Source organism: Trichosurus vulpecula, chromosome 5, assembly GCF_011100635.1.
Source record: "Trichosurus vulpecula isolate mTriVul1 chromosome 5, mTriVul1.pri, whole genome shotgun sequence".
Taxonomy (NCBI): Eukaryota; Metazoa; Chordata; class Mammalia; order Diprotodontia; family Phalangeridae; genus Trichosurus; species Trichosurus vulpecula.
In genome coordinates this window covers 251,083,245-251,106,757 of record NC_050577.1, presented here as the reverse complement: position 1 = coordinate 251,106,757, position 23,513 = coordinate 251,083,245, and the positions used below count along the sequence as shown (strand labels likewise).

The 23,513-nt window shown below is 38.3% G+C and overlaps 1 protein-coding gene across 3 annotated transcripts in view; it reads left to right on the top strand.

The window, feature by feature from the left end:
- The first annotated feature begins 454 nt into the window (after window positions 1-454).
- NUP107 (nucleoporin 107) overlaps window positions 455-23,513 on the top strand; it is a 56,248-nt gene continuing 33,189 nt past the window's right edge. For all 3 annotated transcript variants that reach the window (XM_036761128.1, XM_036761127.1, XM_036761126.1), the window contains exons 1-6: window positions 455-588; window positions 3,349-3,440; window positions 6,122-6,208; window positions 7,108-7,223; window positions 18,100-18,244; window positions 21,439-21,542. In XM_036761128.1, the coding sequence (XP_036617023.1) occupies window positions 578-588; window positions 3,349-3,440; window positions 6,122-6,208; window positions 7,108-7,223; window positions 18,100-18,244; window positions 21,439-21,542 (555 nt within the window). In that variant the 5' untranslated portion in view covers window positions 455-577. The remainder of the gene's footprint in view (window positions 589-3,348; window positions 3,441-6,121; window positions 6,209-7,107; window positions 7,224-18,099; window positions 18,245-21,438; window positions 21,543-23,513) is intronic.

Here is a 23,513-nt window from a genome sequence, read left to right as displayed (position 1 = left end):
GGTACTATAAGCGATCCCAAGAACCCCTCTCCCAGAAAAACAAACAAAACACCCACACCCATAATTAAATTAAATTAATTAGTCCCATCTTTCCACCAACCGAGTGTATTGGTAGAATTTATGCACACTTCAGGTCTTTCCGCAAAAACTCGGCTCCCCGCTGTGGAAGCGGGACTCTTTTCTCCCTGGGAAAAGTCTGGTCACCCCATGCAGCACCACCTCCTCCGACCAATCGCGGCCAAGCGCTAGCTACTGAGCGCAACACTCACCCACGATTCCTCCGCGTCACTCGCGTCCGCTGCTCGGCCCCGTTGCGCAAGCGCAGCTTGAAATCCCAGTAATCCTCCTAGTAGCTGCGCATATAAAGTTGGAGGGGGTGGGGGGAAGGGCGGCCTGTGCGTTTGCGCGTGCGCGCTCATTCCGCTTGTTGAACTTCCCGGTTGCAGCCTTTTCTGACACTAGGGGGGAAGCAGTTCCGGGTCGGAGGATACACTTCCGGAAGGCGGGAGGCTTGGAACGCGACTCGCGGATGCTGAAGCCCTTACCTGAAGCGTAGGCTTGCGGTATCTGCGCAACCATGGAGAATACGTGAGTGCGGGTGTTTGGGGAGGGGCACTGGGATGTTCCCCTCTTGGGTTGGTGACCTGTCGGGAGAGAACTGGCGTAGAGTCTGGGCCCAAAGGCTCATAGATTTAGAGGTCTAGTCCTGCTGCTCATTTTACAGAGAAAGAAACTGAGGCCCGCAGAGTTTCTGACCTGGTCTCACTCAGGCCGGCACTCAGCAGCCGTGGAAACCGAGTCCCGGGTCCAGCGTTCCGTCCCCGCTGCGCCCCCACTCTCATTCACGCTGGCGTAAATTAATTTAATTAAACAACTGATTAAACGAATCAGACGTTTATTAATCTTGCGGCCAAGATTAGAAGGAAGGCAGAAAATTGGGGGAAAAAATTTTAGACCGTTTCTCAGATAAAGGTCTCATTTCAAATATGTAGATAAGTTTGTGAAATTTAGAAGAATAAGAATCATTCCCTAATTGATAAAACGGTCAAAGGATTCATGAACAGGCAGTTTTTGGATGAAGAAATAAAGCTATATTATTATAGTCATATGTGGAAAAAAATGTTCTGAATCATTACTGACTAGAAAAATATAAATTAAAATAACTTTGGGCTGTCTCGTACCTATCAGATTTGCTAAAAATGATAGAAGGGGAAAATGATAAATGTTGGAGGGGATGGGAAAAAGTGGGGACTGTTGGTGGAACTGTTGGTGCCACCGTTTGGGAGAGGAATTTGGACTTATGCCCAAAGAGTTATCAAACCGTGCGTGCCTTTTGGCCCAGCAGTAGCACTGTTAGGTATATGTTTCAAAGTGATCATTAGGGGAAAAGGAAAAAGAACCTATGTTTTCTAAAATATTTATAGCAGCTTTCTTTGTGGTGGCGGAGAACTGGAAATTGAAGGGATGCCCATCAATCGGGGAGTGGCTAAACCAGCTGTAGAATATGATTGTGATGGGATTACTCCTGTGCTCTAAGGAAGTGATGAGCCGGTTGGTTTTAGGGGAAAAAAAAAAACATGGAAAGACATGAAATAAGAGTGAATTGAGCGGAACCAAGAGAATTTTGGGTGCAGTAACAGCAATATTTGAAAAATAGCTGAGCTATGCTGAGTATTATAAACATTCAAATAAACTACAAAGGACCTACAAAGGAAGCTGCTGTCTGCTTCCAGGGAAAAAACTGATAAATAGACGTATTCAGAGAATGGTTTTACGTGTACGTCTACGTATTTATATAGCTGTGTCAAATGGTCTCTCCCTGAGAGAGTAAGCAATTTGATATAGATTATACATGTGCAGTCATGTAAAACATTTCTATATTAGTCATATTGTGAAAAAAACACAGATTTTCCCCCCCAAAAAATTCATGAATAAAATTATTGAAATAAGAAAGTGAAAAATAGTGTGCTTTGATTTTTATTCAGATTCCATCAGTTCTTTCTCTAGATGTGGATAGCATTTTTTTACCATGAGTCTTTTGGAATTGTCTTGGTTCGTTGTGGTATTGCCGAGAAGAGCTAAATCGTTCATAGTAAATCATGATACAATATCGCTGTTACTGTGCACAGGGCTCAGCGTGTCTGAAACTGTGGGTCATGACCCCATATGGGGTCGCAATCCAGTTTCAGAAGTACTGAAGGGGTCAGGAGTGGAAAAAGTTCAAGAAGCTGTGGATGTTAGAGGAGGCCTTTTGATGGGAGCTTTGGTAGAGATGGGTAAGATTTCAGTGGTTCAACAACTGGTATTCCCAAAACACAGTTGTGATTGTCATCTTTTACCCAGTGAATGAATGAATCATTTATTTTAGCAGTGAGACGACACATAGGAAGGTGTCAGTTGTGAGTTGATTGGAAAAGTCCCATGCTCCTTAGGGTGCAGCCTTTAATGTCATTTCTACTGCTAAAATCACATCAGTTTGAAGAGCTTGGCAATGCCAAGGACTTTGGGGGCAAGAACCTTTCTTCCTGGGTCCTCAGTAGTTGTGGCTTGTAGAACCTGCAGAAGCAGTTGCCCAACAACACCTCTCTGCTCAAGGAGTAAAACAAATGTGTGTTCTATTTCACCATATTTCTTTAATCTTCCATTCTTTCGGAGATCCTACTTACATCTCCCAGTTGTTACACCTGTCTTTACCTCTCACCTCCTATGTGCTAAGCTCCATGGGGTAAAAGACATGGTGTGGTGATATCTGGGTGGTGTCATGCCTAGTTCCAAGCAAGATGAAGTGAAGAAGACTTATTAGAGCCCAGGATCCATGGTTCCCATGGAGGTGTGATGGAAATAATAAAGTAATTTCGGAGAAGGGAAAATCACTGGTGCTTTGAGGATAAATCAGGAAAGGCCTTTTCTAGGGCTCAGTGTTAGATCTGAACTTTGAAGGTGTTTTAGGATTCCAGGACAATATGGGAGTGCCAAATCGTGCCACAGACTGAAGGGTGCTAAGTGCTGAATCGTCTGACACTATGTCTTTCGTGCAGCAGGCACTCAACCAACGTTTGTTGAGTTCCTATGATATGAGAGGGAGATCAGTGAGTATTGAAGTTGTCAATGAAGTTTCCAGAGATGGAGGAGTTTTGAGTTGGGCTTTAAAGACTAATTAGACTCTGGAGGGGGGAAAGCGGTCAAGGGGACCAAGAGGAGTTCCTTTTGAATATTATAGATCAGGAAATGAGTCCACATCCTTAGACACTGAAAAAGATTACTCTGGTTTGAATACTCCCCTGAAACAAAGTTTGATGAGCACTTTTTTGTCTTAATATTCACATTCTCTTAATCATACTGTTTCAGGAACGACTTTGGGGAGATGCCTTCTCCTGTTGTCCGAGATGTGGAGGTGACACGGACAGCTCGAAGACAAAGTGCACACAGAAGAGTGTCTAGTATCCTTTCAACTTTAAGTGTTATTACAGAAATAATAATTTGTATGTTTACTCAGAGCTATAATTAGCTGTTTTCTCAAAGGTCACCATTCATTTCCGAATCACCGAGTCCTGGCCTTATTTTCCCCCTCTCAGTTCTCATCTTTGATTGCTCTGAAGGTCTTAGTACTGTTGACCATCCCCTTCTTCTTTGAATTTTCTCCTTCCTTATCTTTAGAGACATCATATTTGGCTGGTTTTCCTGCCTCTTCTGTCTCCTTTTGACTGTTTATCTTCTTCCTGGCCTCTTAGAAGTGAGTCTTCCCAAAGGTTCCACCATTGGTTCCTTTATCTTTCTCTGTATCATCTTTCTTTGCAATCTTCAGTCTCAAGGCTTCAACTAAAACCTTTGTGTAGAATAGTGTTCATCAATTTTTTTAACATTCTGATAACTAATATGATTAGTTTCCTTTGTAATCCTTTTAGATATATAATGTAAAAAATGTAATGTTTTATATTTTTATTATGCATTATATAATGCATATAAAATGCATATGATGAAAGGGACCATAGACTTCACTAGCGTTCCAAAGGGCTCTATGACACGCAAAAGTTTAAGAACTGTAGGGGATTCTCACATCTGTATCTTCAACTTTGACTTTTCTCCTTTGCTCAAGACTCACACCTCAGGGGCCTGATGTCCCACCAAGACCTCAAACTCAGTGTGTCCAAAATCAACTTATTACCTGACTTTGATCTGGAAGCTGTGGATTTTGGCTCTAGCATTCGTGGGAGTTTTCACTTTAGGCTTTCTTTCAGGAGGGGACTGGTGGATTATTTCTCTTTTCACTTTGCTCCCTGGTTCTAAGAGATCTGGGCAGTTTTCATTTATGATTCATTTATGATCTAAGTTTTTTTTTTTTTTTTTTTTTGATGAGAGGATGTAGATTATGATTTTCAGGCAGTCCAGTAATTCTTGTATAATTTTTTTGACTTGTTTTCCAGTGAGTTGTTTCTGATATTTTAGTCTTTCTGTTTTTTTTAGTTGTTTGATTTTATTTTAATGTTTGTTGTCTCATTGAGTGATTCCTTTTTGGTACATTCTCATTTCTAGGGCATTCAGTTTTTGGGTAAGGTATTAACTTTCTTGGTGTTCTTTCCTCTGTAGCTTTTCCATTTTATCTTTCTTGTTTTATTTCTTCAAAGTCATTTAGTCCTTACGACCTGAATATTTTTTTCTCTAAGATTCTTCTTGGATTTGCGAAATTATTCTCTTCTACTAAGTTAACCCCTTTGATTTCTCTTGGTGCAGAGTATTCATTGTGTTCAGCATTTTCTTCTGTTCACTCTGTCAACAGCCTCAGCCTCAGTTTCTCAGTTGGGGACTTGCGTTGGGTCAGACTCCATTTCTGTTGAGCTAGATGACGTGAGTAAGTCCGCTTGGTCATGAGTGCAGTGTCTAAGAGGAGGGCCCCCTACCTTTTGCGGGAAATATCTGACCTTGACTCCTTCTCTGGTTCAGGCCCAGGCTTCCTCAGGGTTGGTTTGCAGCTGCCTAGATGCTGGGGCAGGCCTGCATTTCCTGGATATTGCTCCAGGCCTGTCTTCTCTGGAACTGATCTTTTTCTGCCTTGTGCTCTAGAACCACCCCAGTTTATTATCTTAGCCAATATACATTTTCAAACCTGTTTCTCCTTCTGACTTTTGGTACCCCATTCATTTAATTTCCCATGTCTAAAACCTTGACTCTTCCTTCTTCCTTACCTCTTATATCTAAATCCTATCAGTTCTTCTACAGCATCTCTTCCCAACTCCTCCTGCTGCTACTGTCTTAGTACAGGCCCTGATTTCCTCCTGTATAATACTGTAGTACTCTTACATGTCTTCCTGCTGCCGTTCTTTCCCTCTTCCAATCCTTCCTTTGTACCGCTGCCAAAATCATCTTCATATCCAGAGCCAGTCATGTTGCATGACTACTCAAAGCATTTCAATGGCTATTGCCTATTGAATAAAATCTGCATTTCTTTGCTTGACTTGCTAAGCTCCTTACAATGTTGAGCCACTTTATTTTGCCACTCTTACCTATTATTACACTCTAATCACTTAACCACCTTGGGCCTCAGTTTCTGTATTTGTAAAAAGTGAGGGGATTGAACTAAATGGCCTCCGAGGTCCCTTCCAGCTCTAGTCTGTGGTCTGTGCTACACCTAAACAAACTACTCCCTGCCTCCTGAACTCAGATTATACTTTTAAACCTCCCTACATGTGCACGTGCCTGAAATGTCCTTTCTTTCCCACTGCATCTGCTGAATTGCCCGTCTTGCCAAATGCCAGCTAAAGGTCATTTTCTTCATGAAGCCTTTCCTGACGGCCTTGCTGTCAATAACGGCTTTCCTTCTGAGACATTGAGTTGTAGGATGCCGTTGTTTTATTCTCTTGTACGTTACAGTTGTCTGCACTTGTAAACTCAGTAAATATGCAGACCAACTCTTACTTTCTTTTGGCTCACTCAGGGTCTTGGACAGTATTCTGTGCATGGTACATGGTGCTTTACATTTTTGTTTTTGTTTGTTTCTTGACATAGAAGAATCACTTGTCCTTTTTAAAAATATATATATTTTTATATAGTATAAACATACTTAACTGTAACTTGAATAATTTCTTCCATCCAAATGAATGGCTTTTCTTGACTAACCTATCAGTCTTGACTCCCCATGAAGATACTTTGGCAAATAGTACACCAAGAAGCCAAATAATTCCACGAACTCCTAGCTCATCGCGCCAAAGCTGTAAGATTTTTGTTTTTAAAAATAATTTTCTAATCATATAGGTGCTAAGTAAGAACACATTAACTCTTGCATCATTCTTACTTTTTCTATTCCATAAACAAGCTTCTATATGTAATAGGCCTCTTCCTGGTGGATTGATTAATATAGGAAACCCTTTAGCCCTTAGGCAAATAAATCTGCTCAGTCCTGTCATGATTGAGATTTAACAAAAGGGTAAACTGAGGCAGATCTCTGCGCAAGATAACCTCTCAGTAATTAGATCGGTGGCTTTCTTCTGTTTATGTCAAACACCCTGAGCAAAAGGACATTCCCCTTTTGTGGGTTTTAGGGAGTAAAGAACAGAACAGGGTAGATGACATCATGGGATTGAGGGCATCATAATTGTGTACAAAGCTGGGGCTCAGGGAACAACAGGATTGATTAGAAGTTTGATAATCGGGGCTGTCAACAACTCCCCACTTCTTATGAGACTAAGAAGTGCTCATTGTCTGAGTGCGTGTGTGAGATAGTGGCCCAGACTTTTGGACAGCAAACCACACATCCTTGAAGGCTAGCTTGGTGGACTAAAGACATTGGGCTCAATTCCTTTTCTGTTCACACACATTCCCAAAGTTAGCAAAATTCCTTGTGGCAAGGATAGATCAGTGATTAGCAGGAAAACTGGATTTCTAAAATTAACCCAGTACAGGCCAGCTGAATTCTAATTAAGTTCATAGACAAAGAGTCATGACTTCAGCAGTTGCAGGAAAAAAAATCAATTGCAAATAGGGTAGAATCAATCTTAATTTCTTCAGTCCTCAAATAGTTGGGGGGAAAAAATCAAACTTTATATTCTAATCACAAAAAACTGAAATGAACAGAAACTTTAAATTTTCTTACCACTTTCCTTTTCTCTTCAGTTACTTCACTTAATCGAAGTTTATTAAGGCAGCCAGATGTTTCTACCATTCTTGCAACAGGAATAAAGTCTCCTCGGATTGCTCATTCGTCAACCTTATTGGGAAATCTATCCATGGTACGTAAAAGGCAAGGGCTGGTTAATGTTGACATCTTCACCTGTGAAAGTAATGTCATTTCTGAATAACGCTATGATATGTATATTAGAATACCTCATTTGTCCAGAATCAGGCATTGAATACTTTGGAAAACTCAGAAGTCACAGGTAGAAAGTTGGAGAGAGCCATTAATGGCCAGACACCAAGTCAAAGAATCACTATAACCCCTTATTTTGTTGACCAGAAGAAAATATACTGATGGTGACATTAAATTCTGACCTCTCCCCTGTAGAGCATGGAAGCTGAGAGTAGAACTAGAGTATCATTGAAGAGGAACAAGAAGAGGAAATGGGGTGCACCAGAGAGAGAACCTAAGTTGGGAAGGAGCTAGACTAAATAGACAAAAGGGAGAGCAAAGTGCTTTGTCCACTCACCTTGGTACAAAATAGAATAAGCCCATGCTGTATTTCTTAAGCTTCTAAATTTCACATAATAAAAGAAAAAACTTTTGAGGCTTTTAAAAAAATTTATTTTTCATCTTTAACATTCACTTTTATAAGATTTTGAGTTCTGAATTTCCCCTCTCCCCAAGACAGCATACCATCTGATATAGATCATACACATATGATCATGTTAAACATATTTCCTCATTAGTCATGTTGTAAAGAAGAATCGGAACCAAAGGGAAAAAGCATGAAAAAGAAAACACAAAGAAACAACAACAAAAGAGAAAATCGTATGCTTCAATTTGCACTCAGACTCCATAGTTCTTTCTCTAGATGTGTATAGCATTTTCCATCCAGCTCAGAAGAGTTGAGTCTAACAAAGTTGGGCATCAAACAACGTTGCTGTTACTGTGTACGATGTTCTCTTGGTTCTACTCAACTTCACTCAGCAGCAGTTCATGCCAGGCTTTCCAGGTTTTTCTGAAGTCCACCTGCTCACTATTTCTTATAGGACAATAGTATTCCCTTACATTCATATACCACAAGCCATTCCCCAATTGATGGGCAGGATTCCTCCAATTTCCAATCCTTGGCCACTACAAAAAGAGCTGCTATCAATATTTTTGTACATGTGGGTCCTTTTCCCTTTTTTATGATCTCTTTGGTATATAGAACTAGTAGTGGTATTGCTGGATCAAAGGGTATGCACAGTTTTATAGCCCTTTGGGCATAGTTCCAGATTGTTCTCCAGAATGGTTGGATCAATTCACCACCCCACTAACAATGCGTTAGTGTTCCAATTTTCCCATATCTTCTCCAACATTTATCATTTTCCTGTTTTGTCATGTTAGCCAATCTGACAAGTGTGATGTGGTACTTGAGGCATTTTTGTTAACTTTTTTAATGCTTTGAAAAAGGTGTAAGAATATTGAACCAAAAAAAGGCCTGAACTGATAAAAAGTGAAGTAAGGGGGGGCAGCTAGGTGTCGCAGTGAGTAGAGCACTGACCCTGGAGTCAGGAGGACCTGAGTTCAAATTTGGTCTCAGACACTTGACACAATTACTAGCTGTGTGACCTTGGGCAAGTCACTTAACCCCAATTGCCCTGCCTTCCCCCCTGCAAAAAAAAAAAAGCGAAGTAAGCAGAGCCAGAAAAACATGTTTTTTTAAATCATACGCAATGACTAGAGCAATGTAAATGGAAACATCATCAGCCACAAAACAATTGGAAATGGGTACTGCAGAATTACAAAGAACAAGCTCAGTCCCAATTAAGAGATGTAGGAAGAGGAGAGGGCATGGTCCTTTGGTGTGAAACATGGCATATGTTGTCAGGTTTTTTGGATATTTTAATTGGTTTTGCTGATTTTTTTTTCTCTTGCCTCTTTTTTTTTTCCTTAAAAAATTATATGGGATTGATTTTGGTTAGGGAGGGAAAGTGATACTGGGAGAAATCTAGGCAGTGGAAAAAAAATGAGATATCAATAAAATTTTGTTTTAAGGAAAAGAGACAAAACAAGAAAGTTTTGGCATAATAGTTCAATATGTCACATCCCAAACGGTAAAGGACAGTTGCTAAGACTTTTTTAGTAGTTCTCAGTCCAATACAGTTATTGAATAACTTTATCCTCTGTCCATTGATAAATTACAGAACATAGACTGTGTTGCATACAAATGGTTCTCAGAGAAAAGATCAGAGGATGCCTCTATTTCAGGCTCTTTATTTGTGGAAAAAACAAAGACTTTTGAACAAGTTCAACTGGCAGAGGCTTTTATATTTCCTAAAGGATGGTTTTGATGATTTTTAAGCTTATGAAAAATGTTGACTGTAAAACTAAAAAACAAATAAATGTTTTTTTAAAACCTAATATCTGAATATGTTCTAGAAGCAATATAGTGGTAAGAGGCCTTGACTTAGAGTCAGGAAAGACCTGGGTGCAAATCCTTCCTCTGATACTAACTAGTTGTGTGGCCTTGGCAAGTCACTTCCTTGCCCTCTCTGAGCCCCAATCTCCTAGTCAGTGAAATGGAGATAGTAGTAGTTGGAATGACTTGCTCACAGGGTTTTTTTGTCCAATCAAAGGAAATAATGTACATGAAGTGATTTGCAAACCTGGAATACTATGTGAATGTCAGCCATCGCGGTCATTTTCTATCTTCGGAATAATCTTAGAGTGTTCGTGAAATTGTTCTGTTTTGGCAAGACCTGTCAAATTCCACTCTGAGAAGTGTGACAGCTGCTCTTTTGATTGGCTCTTTTAGTTGAGTGTATGAAAAATTCATTCAGTAGATATACCTGATAATTATTCTTATGGTCGTTCATAAATGGGCAAAAATATTTTTCTTGTTGTTTCCATTATACTTTTGTACTTCCATTGAAAGATCATTTTAGAAGTATATTCTTAATGAGTGTTGCCAGACCGCTGTAGAGCCTAACCTTCATTAATAGACAAGTAATTTTCCGTTTAGTTTCATAATTTGCCATATAGACTCCACTCCTTATAGCCAAAAATTGATGAGCCTCTCCAGACATAGCTAAGCTGGTCCTCAGCAGGCTGGAGTATGTAGGTATATCTTTATCATTTTCATGCCTCATATAACTTGAAATACCAATACTATTTCATTGATTTAAAATAGATTTATGGCATTGTTCAGATGATAAAAATGTTGGTCTAAAAAGTCAGAAATTCTAGTGGAGCTAATCACTGTTTAATATTTTGAATCTTACTATAATGTGAATATGGAATTTTTAATACTGATTGTGCCTGTTTTTCTATTAAAACTAAAGTATTAAGGACAATTTAGAAGAACAGTACTCCTTGACTGAATATCAAATAGTGATTTTTTAAAAAAATTTATTTTCAATTCACAGAACAAAACAAGCATTTCCATAACACAATACAATAAAAAAGATGATTGCATATGAAACTACAAATCTCATGTACAACTTGCTATTCCATCCAAATAGACAAGAAAGTTATGTGATTTTTTTTTCCTTCTTTTCTTCCCTCCCCTCCTCCTCTCCCTTGAGATGGCTACCTTTAGATACAAATAGCTATAAGATATAAAATTATTCTATACATACTTCTATTTATTAGTTCTTTGGATGTAAATAGCATCTTTTTTGATACATCCTTTATTTTTAATTTGTGTATTTAAAATAGTCAAAATGACTTAGTCACTGAAAGTTCTTAAAACAATATTATTTTTATTGTATACAGCATTCTCTTAGTTCTGTTCACTTCACTCTTTACCATTTTGTGCGAGTCTTTCCATGGCTTTCTAAGATCATTGAACTCATCATTTCTTATAGCACAGTAGTATTCCATCACAACCATATACCACAACTTGGTTCAGCCATTCCCCAATTGATGGGGTTTCCTGCAGTTTCTGGTTCTTTGCCGCCACAGAGAGATCTGCTATAAACATCCCATTCGTGTTCAAAGTTACAATTACTATTTGTGAATGTCCCTCCACCTCATTTTTTTTTAAATTAGATTTTTTTATTTTTAGTTTACAACACTTAGTTTTACATGTTCTTGAGTTTCAAATTTTCTTCCCTTCCCTCTCCTCCCCCCCAAGACGGCATGCGGTCTGATATAGATTCTACATAAACCTTCGCATTAAACTTATTTACACAATAGTCAAGTTGCAAAGAAAATTTATGATCAATGGAATGGCTCATGAGAGAGAAGAAACAAAACCAAAAAAAGAGAGCAAATAGTTTGCCTCAGTCTGCATTCAGATTCCACAGTTCTTTCTCTGGATGTAGCTACCTTTTTCCATCATGAGTCCTTTGGAGCTGTCTTTGAGCCTTGTTTTGCAGAGAAGAGCCAAGTCTATCAAAGTTAGTCATCACAGAATCAGTCTGTCTGTGGTTGTGTATAATGTTCTCCTGGTTCTGCTCCTCTCACTCAGCATCAGATCATGTAGGTCTTTCCAGGTTATTATGAAGTCTGTATCTTCCCCATTTCTTATAGCACAATAATATTCCATTACATTCATATACCACAACTTGTTCAGACATTCCCCAATTGATGGGCAACTTCTTGATTTCCAATTCTTTGCCACCACAAAAAGAGCAGCTATAAATATTTTTGTACATACAGGTCCCTTTCCCACTTGTGTGATCTCTTTGGGATATAGCCCTAGAAGTGGTATTGCTGGGTCAAAGGGTATGCACATTTTTATAACCCTTTGGGCATAGTTCCAAATTGCTCTCCAAAATGAATGGATCTGTTCACAACTCCACCAACAATGTATTAATGTTCCAATTTTCCCACATCCTCTCCAGCATTTATCATTTTCTGGTTTTGTTATGTTAGCCAATCTGACAGGAGAGATGTGGCACCTAAGAGTTGTTTTGATTTGCATTTCTTTAATCAGTAGTGATTTTGAGCATTTTTTCATATGCCTATAGATATCTTTAATTTCTTCCTCTGAAAACTGCCTGTTCATATCCTTTGACCATTTCTCAATTGTGGAATGACTTGTATTTCCTATAAATTTGGCTCAGTTCCCTGTATATTTTAGAGATGAAGCCGTTATCAGAGACACTAGTTGTAAAGATTTTCTCCCAATTTTCTGCTTCCCTCCTAATCTTTGTTGCATTGGCTTTGTTTATACAAACACTTTTCAATTTAACATAATCAAAATTATCCATTTTGCATTTTGTAATGCTCTCTTATCTCTTGTTGGGTCATGAATTCTTTGCTTTCCAATAAATCTGATAGGTAAACTATTCCTTGCTCTCCTAAATTGCTTTTAGCATCAGCCTTTATTCCTAAATCTTGAACCCATTTTGACTTTATTTTGGTATATGGTGTAAGATATTGGTCTATTCCCAGTTTCTGCTCTCCCATTTTCCAATTTTCCAGCAGTTTTTACGAAATAGTGAATTCTTAGCCCAGAAGCTGGATTCTTTGGGTTTATCAAAGAGTAGATCACTATAGTCGTTGACTGCTGCATCTTGTGTACCTAACCTATTCCACTGATCTACCACTCCGTTTCTTAGCCAGTACCAAGTAGTTCTGATGACTGCTGCTTTATAGTAGTTTAATGTCTTGTATGGCTAGGCTACCTTCCCTAGCATTTCTTTTCATTAATTCCCTAGATATTCTGGACCTCTTGTTCTTCCAGATGAATTTTGTTGTTATTTTATCCAGCTCTGTAAAATAATTTTTTGGTAGTTTGATTGTTATGGTACTGAATAAATAAATTAATTTAGGTAAAATTGTCATTTTTATTATATTAGGTCAGCCTAACCATGAGCAACTGATGTTTTTCCATTTATTTAGATCTGACTTTGTGTGAGAAGTGTTTTATAATTATGTGGGTTTGTCTTGGCAGATAGATTCCCAAATATTTTATAGTGGCTACAGTAACTTTAAATGGAATTTCTCTTTCTATCTCTTGCTGTTGGGCTTTGTTAGTAATATATAGGAATGCTGAGGAGTTTTGTGGGTTTATTTTATATCCTGCAACTTTGCTAAAGTTGTTTATTATTTCAAGTGGTTTTTTACTTGATTCTCAAGGATTCTCTAAGTATATCATCATATTGTCTGCAAAAAGTGATAATTTAGTTTCTTCTTTGCCTATTCTAATTCCTTCAATTTCTTTTTCTTCTCTTATTGCTACAGCTAACATTTCTAGTACCAAATTGAATAATAGGGGTGATAATGATCTTATAGGATATGTATCTAGCTTATCCCCATTATAAATAATGCTTGTTGATGGTTTTAGGTAGATGCTATTTATCATTTTAAGGAAGGCTTCATTTATTCCTATGCCTTTTGGTGTTTTTAATAGGAATGGGTGTGTAATTTGTCAAAGGCTTTTTCTGCATCTATTGAGATGATCATAAGGTTTCTGCTAGTTTTGTTGTTGATGTGACCAATCATGCTGATAGCTTTCCTAATGTTGAACCAGCCTTGCATTTGGAATAAATCCTACCTGGTCGTAGTGTATTATTCTCCTGATAAGTTGCTACAATTTTTTTGCTAATATTTTATTTAAAAATTTTGCATCAATATTTATTAGGGAAATTGGTCTACAATTTTCTTTCTCTGTTTTGACTCTTCCTGGTTTAAGTATTAGTACCATATTTGTGTCATAGAAAGAATTTGGCAGGACTCCTTCTTCACCTGTTTTCCCAAAGAGTCTATAAAGTATAGGAATTAATTGTTCTTTAAGTGTTTGATAGAATTCACATGTAAAACCATCTGGCCCTGGAGATTTTTTCCTAAGGAGTGCGTTGATACTTGCTCAATTTCTTTTTCTGAGAAGGGCTTATTTAAGTGTTTTGCCTCCTCTTCTGTTAACCTGGGCAATTTATATTTTTGTAAATATTCATCCATTTCCCTAAGGTTGTCAAATTTGTGGGCATACAATTGGGCAAAATAATTCCTAATTGTTTTACTTTCCTCTTCATTGGAGGTGAATTCACCCTTTTCATTTTTGATACTGGTCATTTGGTCAAAGGTTTATCAATTTTACTGTTTTTTTTTTGTTTTGTTTTTTTTTTTTTTGTAAAACTAGCTCTTGGTTTTATTTATTAATTCAATAGTTTTCTTGATTTCAGTTTTATTAATCTCTCTTTAGATTTTCAGTATTTCTAATTTGGTATTTAATTGGGGATTTTCAATTTGTTCTTTTTCTAGCTTTTTCAGTTGCATGCCCAATTCATTGATCTCCTTTTTCTCTATTTCATTCATGTAAGCATTTAGAGATATAATACTTTCCCTAAGAACTGCTTTTGCTGCATCCCATAAGTTTTGGAATGTTGTCTCTATTATTGTCATTCTCTTGAATGAAGTTATTAATTATTTCTATGATTTGTTCTTTGGCCCCCTTGTTCTTTAGAATTGGATCGTTTAGTTTCCAATTAATTTTTAGTTTATTTTTCCATGGTTCTTTATTATAAATAATTTTTATTGCATCATGATCTGAAAAGGATGCTTTGACTACTTCTGCCTTTCTGCACTGGACTGTGAGGTTTTTATGCCCTAGTACATGGTCAATTTTTGAGTATGTGCCATGTACCATTAGAAAAAAGTATGTTCCTTTTTGTCTCCATTCAGTTTTCTCAGAGGTCTATCATATCTGCCTTTTCTAAAATTCTATTCACCTCCTTACCTTCTTTCTTGTTTATTTTGAGGTTAGATTTACCAAGTTCAGAGAGGGGGACATTGAGATCCCACACTATTATAGTTTTGCTGTCTGTTTCTTCCTGTAACTCCCTTAACCTCTCCTCTAAGAAATTGCAAGCTATACCGCTTGGTGCATATATGTTAAATAATGATATTGCTTCATTGTTTATAGTGCCTTTTAGCAGGATGTAGTGTTCTTCCTCATCTCTTTTAATTACATCTATCTTTGCTTTTCCTTTGTCTGAGATTAGGACTGCTACCCCTGCTTTTTTTACTTTAGCTGAAACACAATATATTCTATTCCAGTCTTTTACCTTTACCGTGTGTGTATCCTCCTGTTTCAAATGTGTTTCTTGTAAACAGCGTATTGTAGGATTATGGTTTTTAATCCATTCTGCTATCTGCTTCTGTTTTATGGGAAAGTTCATCCCATTCACAGTTATGATTACTATCTGTGTCTTTTGCTCCATCCTGTTTCCCCCCTCTTTATGCTTTTCTTTCTCCCTTCCACTCCTCGACAGAGTTTTGCTTTTGACCACCACCTTCCTCAGTTTACCCTCCATTTTGATTCCCCTCCCTTATCTTACCTTTTTCCCTTGCTGCTACTTCCCTCCCTTCTGACCACCCCCCTCCCTTTTCTTTCCCCTTTCCACTCCTACTGCCTGTAGGACAAGTTTGATTTCTATACTTATCACCATGTGTTATTCACTTCTTGAACCAAATCCGATGAGAGTGAAGCTCAAATACTGCCCTTCTCCCTCCCTTCTTTCCCTCTACTATAATATATTTTTGTGCCTCTTTGTGTGATATATTTTACTCTTTTCTACTACCTCCTTACCTCTTCTCCCAGAATCATCCCTTTATATCTTTTAATTATATTTTTTATCATTATATCAGTTATTTTATACTGACACCCACAGTCTATGTATATCCCTTTCAGTTGTCATAAGTATACTCTTCTCAAGATTGATATATGTGTAAAACATGTATAAAAGAAAGTTATCCTATGTAGAGATGTAACTAATTTGCCTTACTGATTAACTGGGGTTTTTTTTTCCCTGTTTGCCTTTTTATGTCTCTCTTGAGTTTTGTATTTGAAGATCAAATTTTCCATTGAGCTGGGACCTTTTCATCAGGAAGGTCTGGAATTCCCTTATTTCATTGAATGTCCATCTCCTTGCCTGGAAAATTATGCTCAATTTTGCTGAGTAGTTGATCCTCGGTTGTAGTTCAAGCTCCTTTGCCTTTTGGAATATCTTATTCCAATTTCTCCTGTCTTTTAATGTAGAAGCTGAAAGATCCTGCATGATCCTGACAGTAGTTTCGTCATATTTGAATTGTTTCTTTCTAGCTGCTTGCAGTATTTTCTCCTTGACCTGGTAGTTCTGGAATTTTGCTATATTTCTTGAAGTTTTCAATTTGGGATCTCTTTCGGGGGTGATCAGTGGATTCTTTCGATGATGATTTTACCCTCTGGTTCTAGAACCTCGGGGGAATTTTCCTTAACGATTTCTTGGAAGATACTGTCCAGGCTCGTTTTTTCATCATGGCTTTCAGGTAGATCAATAATTCTTACATTGTCTCTCCTGGATCTATTCTCCAGGTCAGTTGTTTTTCCAATCATATATTTCATGTTTTCTTCTATCTTTTCATTCTTTAGATTTTGTTTGACTGATTCTTCATGTCTCATGGAGTCATTAGCTTCTACTTGCCCAATTCTAATTTTTAATGTATTGTTTTCTTCCTTTAGCTTTTCTATCTCCTTTTCCATTTGTCTGATTTTACTTTTCAATGAGACATTCTCTCCATTTATATTCTGATTCTCCTTAACCATTTCGCCAATTTTACTTTTTAAAGATTTGTTTTCATCAGTGATTTTTTTCCATTTTTTTCTTTTACCTCCCTAATTTGGCTTTTAAAGTCCTCCTTGAGTTCTTCCAGGAATGCTTTTTGGTCTGGAGACCAGTTCATTTTCCCTTTTGAGGTTTCAGATGTGGGTATAATGTCCATGGTGTCCTCTTCTGAATTGGTATTTTGATCTTCCCTGTCTCCATAATACACATCAATGGTCTTTGAAAGCGTCTTAGTGTTTTTCCATTGTGATTTTTTTTTTCATCTTGATTTCTAAAGTGGATCTCTGCTTCTGGGGCTCAGGGGGCTCCGTCCCACATTACTTGTGTTGGGATCTAGCTTTGTGTGCTATGGCCTCTGGTTTCATGAGGTGTGGGGGAGGGGTGGTCTGGCTGCTGGGAGTCTCCTCTTCCCCAGGACTGCTCTACAGTCCGGGTAGTCTCAGCTGTTGTCTGTGCTGGTGTCTGCCACTTCCCCTGGCTGTGCAAAGCTACATCTGGGGTCCTGGCTTAGCTACACCCCCTGGGGCTCAGTTACTCTTATTGTTCTGCTGAGGTGGGGGCTGCTGGGACGCCTCTCTTTCTGCGCTAGTCTCCTTCTGCCACCTCAAGAAGGGCCCTTTCCTGAACTTCTCTCACTACTGAAGCCCCACTTCTGGCTCCTCTGTTTCTCCTGAGGTAGTATTCTCTGGGTTTATTCAAGGGAGGGATGAGAACCATTTTACCTGGCCATCATGGCTCCCAGAAGTTCAAGAAGGCGAGTTTCAAACCTTTAGACTGTGGTTTGGAGGCCTTTGGGCTAGCTGCTCCCGCAGCCACAGGCTCTGCACTGCTGTCTCCCGTATCTCTGACAGACTCCCGCCCTGGACCTGCTCCTGCTCCGGCATTTGGGTCACCCAGCACCCTCCCAGACCAGCATGCTGGCTGGATTCCTCTGTTGTTTCTGGTTGGTTTGGTCTAGTGCTCTTACCCCTCTCAGTCTGCTAATGGTTTCTAACTCTCTCAAATCTGCTCAGATTCACTTTTTTAGACATATCTGACAATTTGTGAGAGAGCTCCAGTAGTTCCTTCCTTTCACAGTGCTATCTTGGCTCCACACCCCCATCTGATAGTTTTTAAAATAACTTTTTGTTAAAGTTGCTTTTATCTCTCTTGTTGGAAAATGAGAGTGCAGATGATTTTTGTGAATTAATCACTAATCAGACATGTTTTTGGTTGACAAAGGTGCACTATCGTGTCATCAGCAAATATTTTGGACTCTTCATTTCCAATACTCATCTCTCCTGCTGTCCTTTCATTTCTAATTTGTGTTTCCAATACTGTGTCAAATGAAAGTTTTGAAAGTGGGAAATAAAATCCCAAAGTTCATTACAAGTAATTTGTAGATCTGAGTTTGTAATTCTCTAGTCACTCAACTATGTCATTTTAAATTGTTTTCTCATTTTTTTTAAGGTATCTAATCTAGATGAGAATAACTGGACAGCAGCATTCTCCCCACAGCGCTCAGCGCTCTTCACAAATGTAGATCCCTCTAATGTGACAGAAGATGTCACTTTTAGTGCTGCTATGCTACGTGAGGATGATCCAGGAGAAGCTGGTAAGATGGCTTTGATTTTTCATTTGTGATGATGGTGTTGATCTGGTTTTCTTAGGAGTAATTCATGAAGTACTCATTTCATATTCCCCAAATTTTAGTCCTCCAACAAACATTTTTTAAGCACCTATTTTGTGCAGAGCAGTATGACAAGTATTGAAGAAAATACTGAGTTTAGGTAAAAGAGACACCCTGTGCTTTCAGGGAGCTTAAGGCAGGAGTGGGTATGGTAAAACTTCATGGTAATGTTTCATTGATTAAGCTAATGAGGGTTTTGGTCATGGACCTTATTCCTGATTTCTGCCTTGATGGAAGATGGTTATGCAAGCTTCATACTGTGATAGATCTGTGATCCCATCCAGATGGCTGTTGCTTCCAAAAATGCAGATTGTAAACCATCTACACCTGCCCATCCTGTGCAGCTTTTGCCCTTGCGTTCCCTTAAATTCTCCACGGGGGCGGGGGGGTTCAGTCAACATGCTCGAAGTTTGCTGCAGATCGTATGGAGCCTGTGGAGCGCAAAGTCTGTCTGTCAGTTCTCTCTCCTTGCTGCATGCCCGGCACGTTCTGAGCAGTTACCTGTAATATTTTCTACCTGCTCATCTGCAGCATGTTTCTCTTGATTGCCTTTTGGGTGTCCATGTAGCTTATGCGTGAGATATATGTACTCATGGACTGGCTCCATGTCACGACATATCCAGGTCTGGCCAACAGATCTTGTGCATCCATTTTGTTTAAATTCTGTGACTACTTAGGTACAACTCTTATTTAGGAGGTTCTACAATGTCTCAAAAGCTTGAGGCAGCCAGCACAATAGCACAATGTCATCCATAGATAGGACCACCTAGAAGGCCATGCATGGCACTTACAGCAAATCTGACTTCTGTTGGAGCTCTGCCCTGGGTTTTCTCTTCTTGTAAAGGAAGATAAATCACTCTGAACGCTATATCCTTGTAAAACATTAAGCAGCAGTAGAGAGAAAAACACGGTAATAGAAAGTGAGACACTCACTCAATTAAGATCAGCCTAGGGACATTAAATGAAGAAGTAGGGAGGACAGGAAGCAAGAAACGTGTAGGTGGGTCTGCGAAGACTTTTCCTGTTGATGCCATTGGAGGCACCACTTTTGGACTCCTCCTCCTGCAGTCCTAAACATACTGTATGAGGAAGTAGAAAACTACTAAAGAAAGCTAAAATGAGAAAGGTCGAAAATTTTGTTTTACGTGAGCTTAATTCAGGTGGCACCTTTCTGTTTCTTCTGGAGTCCTTCATACATGCCTTAATGGATTTGTCTTTTGATGTAAATAGGAGAAATCATTTGTATTCATTTTTTTAGAAAATTGTGTCCTCAGTAGAATGATAGAAGATATGAGCCAACAGTTTTCAAAGGAATTGCAAATTACTAACAACCATATGAAATCATTAATTCCAGTCATAACCTACTTAATAATGAAGACAAATGCAAATCAAAACAACTCAAGAGGTTTGCTCACAGCTAGCAGATTTCAAAGACGGTAATGCAGGGGATGTTGTAGAACGATGGGCACATCAGTGCGTTGTTGAGAGAGCCATGAATTGCTCCAGCCAATCTAGAAAGAAGTTTGGAGTTATATGGAGAGGGATTTAGACATCCATACGCTCTGGCCTGAAGCTTCATTGCTGACTATGTAGCCCAGGGGTCAGCGACACAAAGCCTTCATATACATGAAGATGTTTATAACAGTATTTTGTGTGAGCAAAGAAGTAGAAATAAAGTAGATGCCCCTTGATTAGGCTGCAGAGTTGGGGAATAGTTAGACAGATTGCGGTACATGAATGTAACATGAATACGACAATCACGTAAATGAAAAGGACAACGGCAAGAGAACATTAAAAAATTAATACTTCAGAGTTATAATGAATCTGCTCAGCCCCCCAAAAGACATGAAAGACACTTTCCCCCATTTCTGTTTAGAAGTGGGAGATGATGGATGTGGAACACTGATATAATGTCATATCTTTTTTATACTTTGACTGATTTTGCTGGACTTTTTTTTATCCTTCCCTTTCATTTTTTATTATAAAAGGTGGCTCTCTGGGAGAGAGGTAGAGAAGGAGAATGATGCATCTTAGAAACTTTTGTTCAGTCTTTCAGTCATGTCCGATTCTTTGTGACCCCATTTGGGGTTTTCTTGGCAAAGTTACTAGAATGGTTTGCCATTTCCTTCTCCAGTTGGTTTTACAGAAGAGGAAACTGAGGCAGAGTGAAGTGACTTGCCCAAGGTCACACTGCTAATAAATGTCTGGGGCTTCATTTGAACACAGGAAGATGAGTCTTCCTGTCTCCAGGCTCAGTACTCTCATCCACTGTGCCACCTAGCTGCCATTTCTTGGAAACTAATTTCTATGTATTTTGAAAGTTACTCAATTTCCCAGTTTATGTTCTGTAATATATTGTTGTAAAAATCTTCTTTGCATGAGAAGTTGTCCTAGTAGTGGCTTTCTTGTTCTTTTTTTAGTTTATATTCTATGTCATAAATTAATTTAGAATCCTAAACTTAGAGCAGGAAGAGGTTTTGGAGATCATTTAGGCCTCATTTTATGGCTGAAGAAGCTGAAATCACACAGCAGAGCTAGGGCTAGAATCTGTCTTCTGACTCCACACTAGACATTTGTGGTTGTATCATGCTGGTCTAAATTAACCTGTTGGTCTAAATTAACTGTCATTTTCCTTAGATGGAAGTAAACTTATCCTTACTGTTTATGTTTTGATGAATTATTGGTTTTCCTCTTCACATACTTACTACCCAAAATCTTTATAAAAAAGTCTCATTTTATCACGAACCGGTGACAGATATGTAAATACTCTCTGCGTTTTTGTATTGTCCATTTTCCCTGAGAACAGCTGAATTTAGCTATCCTATCTATTCACGTGATATTTCACTATGCCTGTGTATTCTAAAAAGACATAGAGTTTTCTCAAATATTTTAAATATTTCTAATTTGGAAAGGTTGAAATAGAGCATAATTCAGATTTTTGAAATTTAGCCCGATGTTTTCTTGACATCAGTGTCAGGAAGAGAAGAAAAATATCAGGTTACTTAATGTTATACCAGGGTAGATAATTAATTGTTAAGATAAAGCTTTCTTGTTATTAAATCACCTGGCTACATAATACTCGGTGCTATTTTCTTCCTTTTCTTTTTGATATATTTTAGCAACAATGAGTATGTATTCTGACTTCCTGCACACTTTTCTTAAGCATGCTTCAACTACAGTTTTTGAACTTGTAGAAGAATATGAGAATATTTGTGATAGCCAGGTAAGCTGTTTTATACTTATTTTGCCTAAGCCCAATACTTTTGTTATTAAAATGTTAGAGTAATATTTCAGTTAATCCTGGAAGCACCTTATGAAGAAAATAATCATGCAATCACCTTTTCATTAGATAAGGAAGGTAATTACCCCCCTCTCTCCCCAGTCATCTGGGTAAGTCATTGAAAGAGTTAGATGTGAAATTTAGGAAAGCCTTAAAAATTGAGGTAAAGTTACTTGTTGGATGTTGACTTCTAAGTCAAGACTAAGAGCTAATAAGAACCAAATTAACTGCTGTTTTTTTTTTTTAAGCAAATTTATAAAGTGGTTACTTTGAGGATTCACTTAGATTCATATCTGAAACAGCTAAAGCTTTGCCCTCACAATCTTTTTTGTGGCTAAGTATGAAAGGAACAGATAAAAATGAATTTTTAAGCTTAAGAATGCTATCAAAGGAAGATTTGCCGAAGGAAAATTTAGTTTCACCAATTCAGTTGAACACATTCATTAAGCTCTTCTGTGTGAGAAGCTTTGTTTCCCTTGTAGGAGTTACAAAAATTACTAAAACATAGGCTGTGTCCTTAAGGACTTTACACTTTATCTGTGTAATGACATGAATATTTCTGAGTTAGAAAAAAACACTGATTAGGTAGGAGGACCCTATTCATAATATATTCAAAGGAGAAGTTCGGGCTGGTCAAATTGGTCATTTTAGAGAAGAGAATTTTCCAGAGCTAACTTTTTAGAATGTATAGAGAGAGGCAGTGTGGTAGACTGCCCCAGAGTCAAGGAGTCCTGGGTTTAAGACCTGCTGCCAGCACACACTAGCTTTGTGACAATCGGCAAATCATTTAACCCAGATCCCACTTGTAATGCTTTCTACCTGTGCAGTGTTAGGCTGGTCACTTAATCTCCTTCGGCCTTTCAGTTTCCTAATCTTTGAAATTAAAAGATTTAAACTGTATGGCTTCTGAGTTCTCTTCCAACTCTAGGTTTTTGATCATCTGACCTCCCAGTGCCTCAAGGATCTTTGTAAGACTTAAGTTGCAGAACAATTTATGTCTGTACTTGGTTGAAGGGAGTTTCTCCTATTGATGAAGTCACTGGTCTAGAAACTCTTCCCTCCTCCCTTCCCCCCCCCCAAAAAGGGGGGTGGGAAGGGGAAGTATTCAGACTTTCTTGTTTTAAATGAATCATAAAATTTCCATTTATTGAACTTGGTTTGTATTCTTAAATATGCTTTACAAGTCCAGTCTGTACTCTTTCCAGAAAAGGCCAGTATTGCCACACACACACCCCTGCCCCGTCTTTTGAAATGTATTGATTCTATCCCACCTTTTTTGATTATTAAGTAACTAAAATCATATTTTTTCTTTTAAAAACATTATTCAAAAAATAATCTAAATTTTCCTTTTCCTCTCAGTTGCTCAGTAATTTATGTTTTTATAGTGATAGTTGCCTGTCCTGAGAGAACCTTAAAAAGAACTTATGGATATCCATTGATATTCAATAAGATACAACATTTATTAAGCACTTAGTGTGTACCAGGTATTATGCTAAGATATTAGATTAGATTTCAGGCCTTGTTTAAGTAGGATCTTTATGGAGGTGGGGCCAAGATGTTGGGGAAACAAGAAGAACCCACTACCTCCAAAACAAATAAACCCAACACTCTTCCAAACAGATCTTTGAAGCACACTATGCCAAATCCTGTTGGAGAAATCAAAGACAAAGTCTAAGGGAGTTATTTGTCTAGCTCAGGTAGGCACAGGAGGACAGACAGATCTACAGAAACAGAGGGCAGGATCTGGCCATGAGTACACCATGTGCAGCATCCTAATGCTCAGGGAAAGGCTGTGCACCAATGCAAGAGGAGGTCCCAGGTCCATATCAGGGCATTGAAGGCTCAAGACTGCAATGAAGGATGCCAAATGGTAGTTTCTTTGCTTTATTACCCAGCTCCAGGTCAGAGATCCAT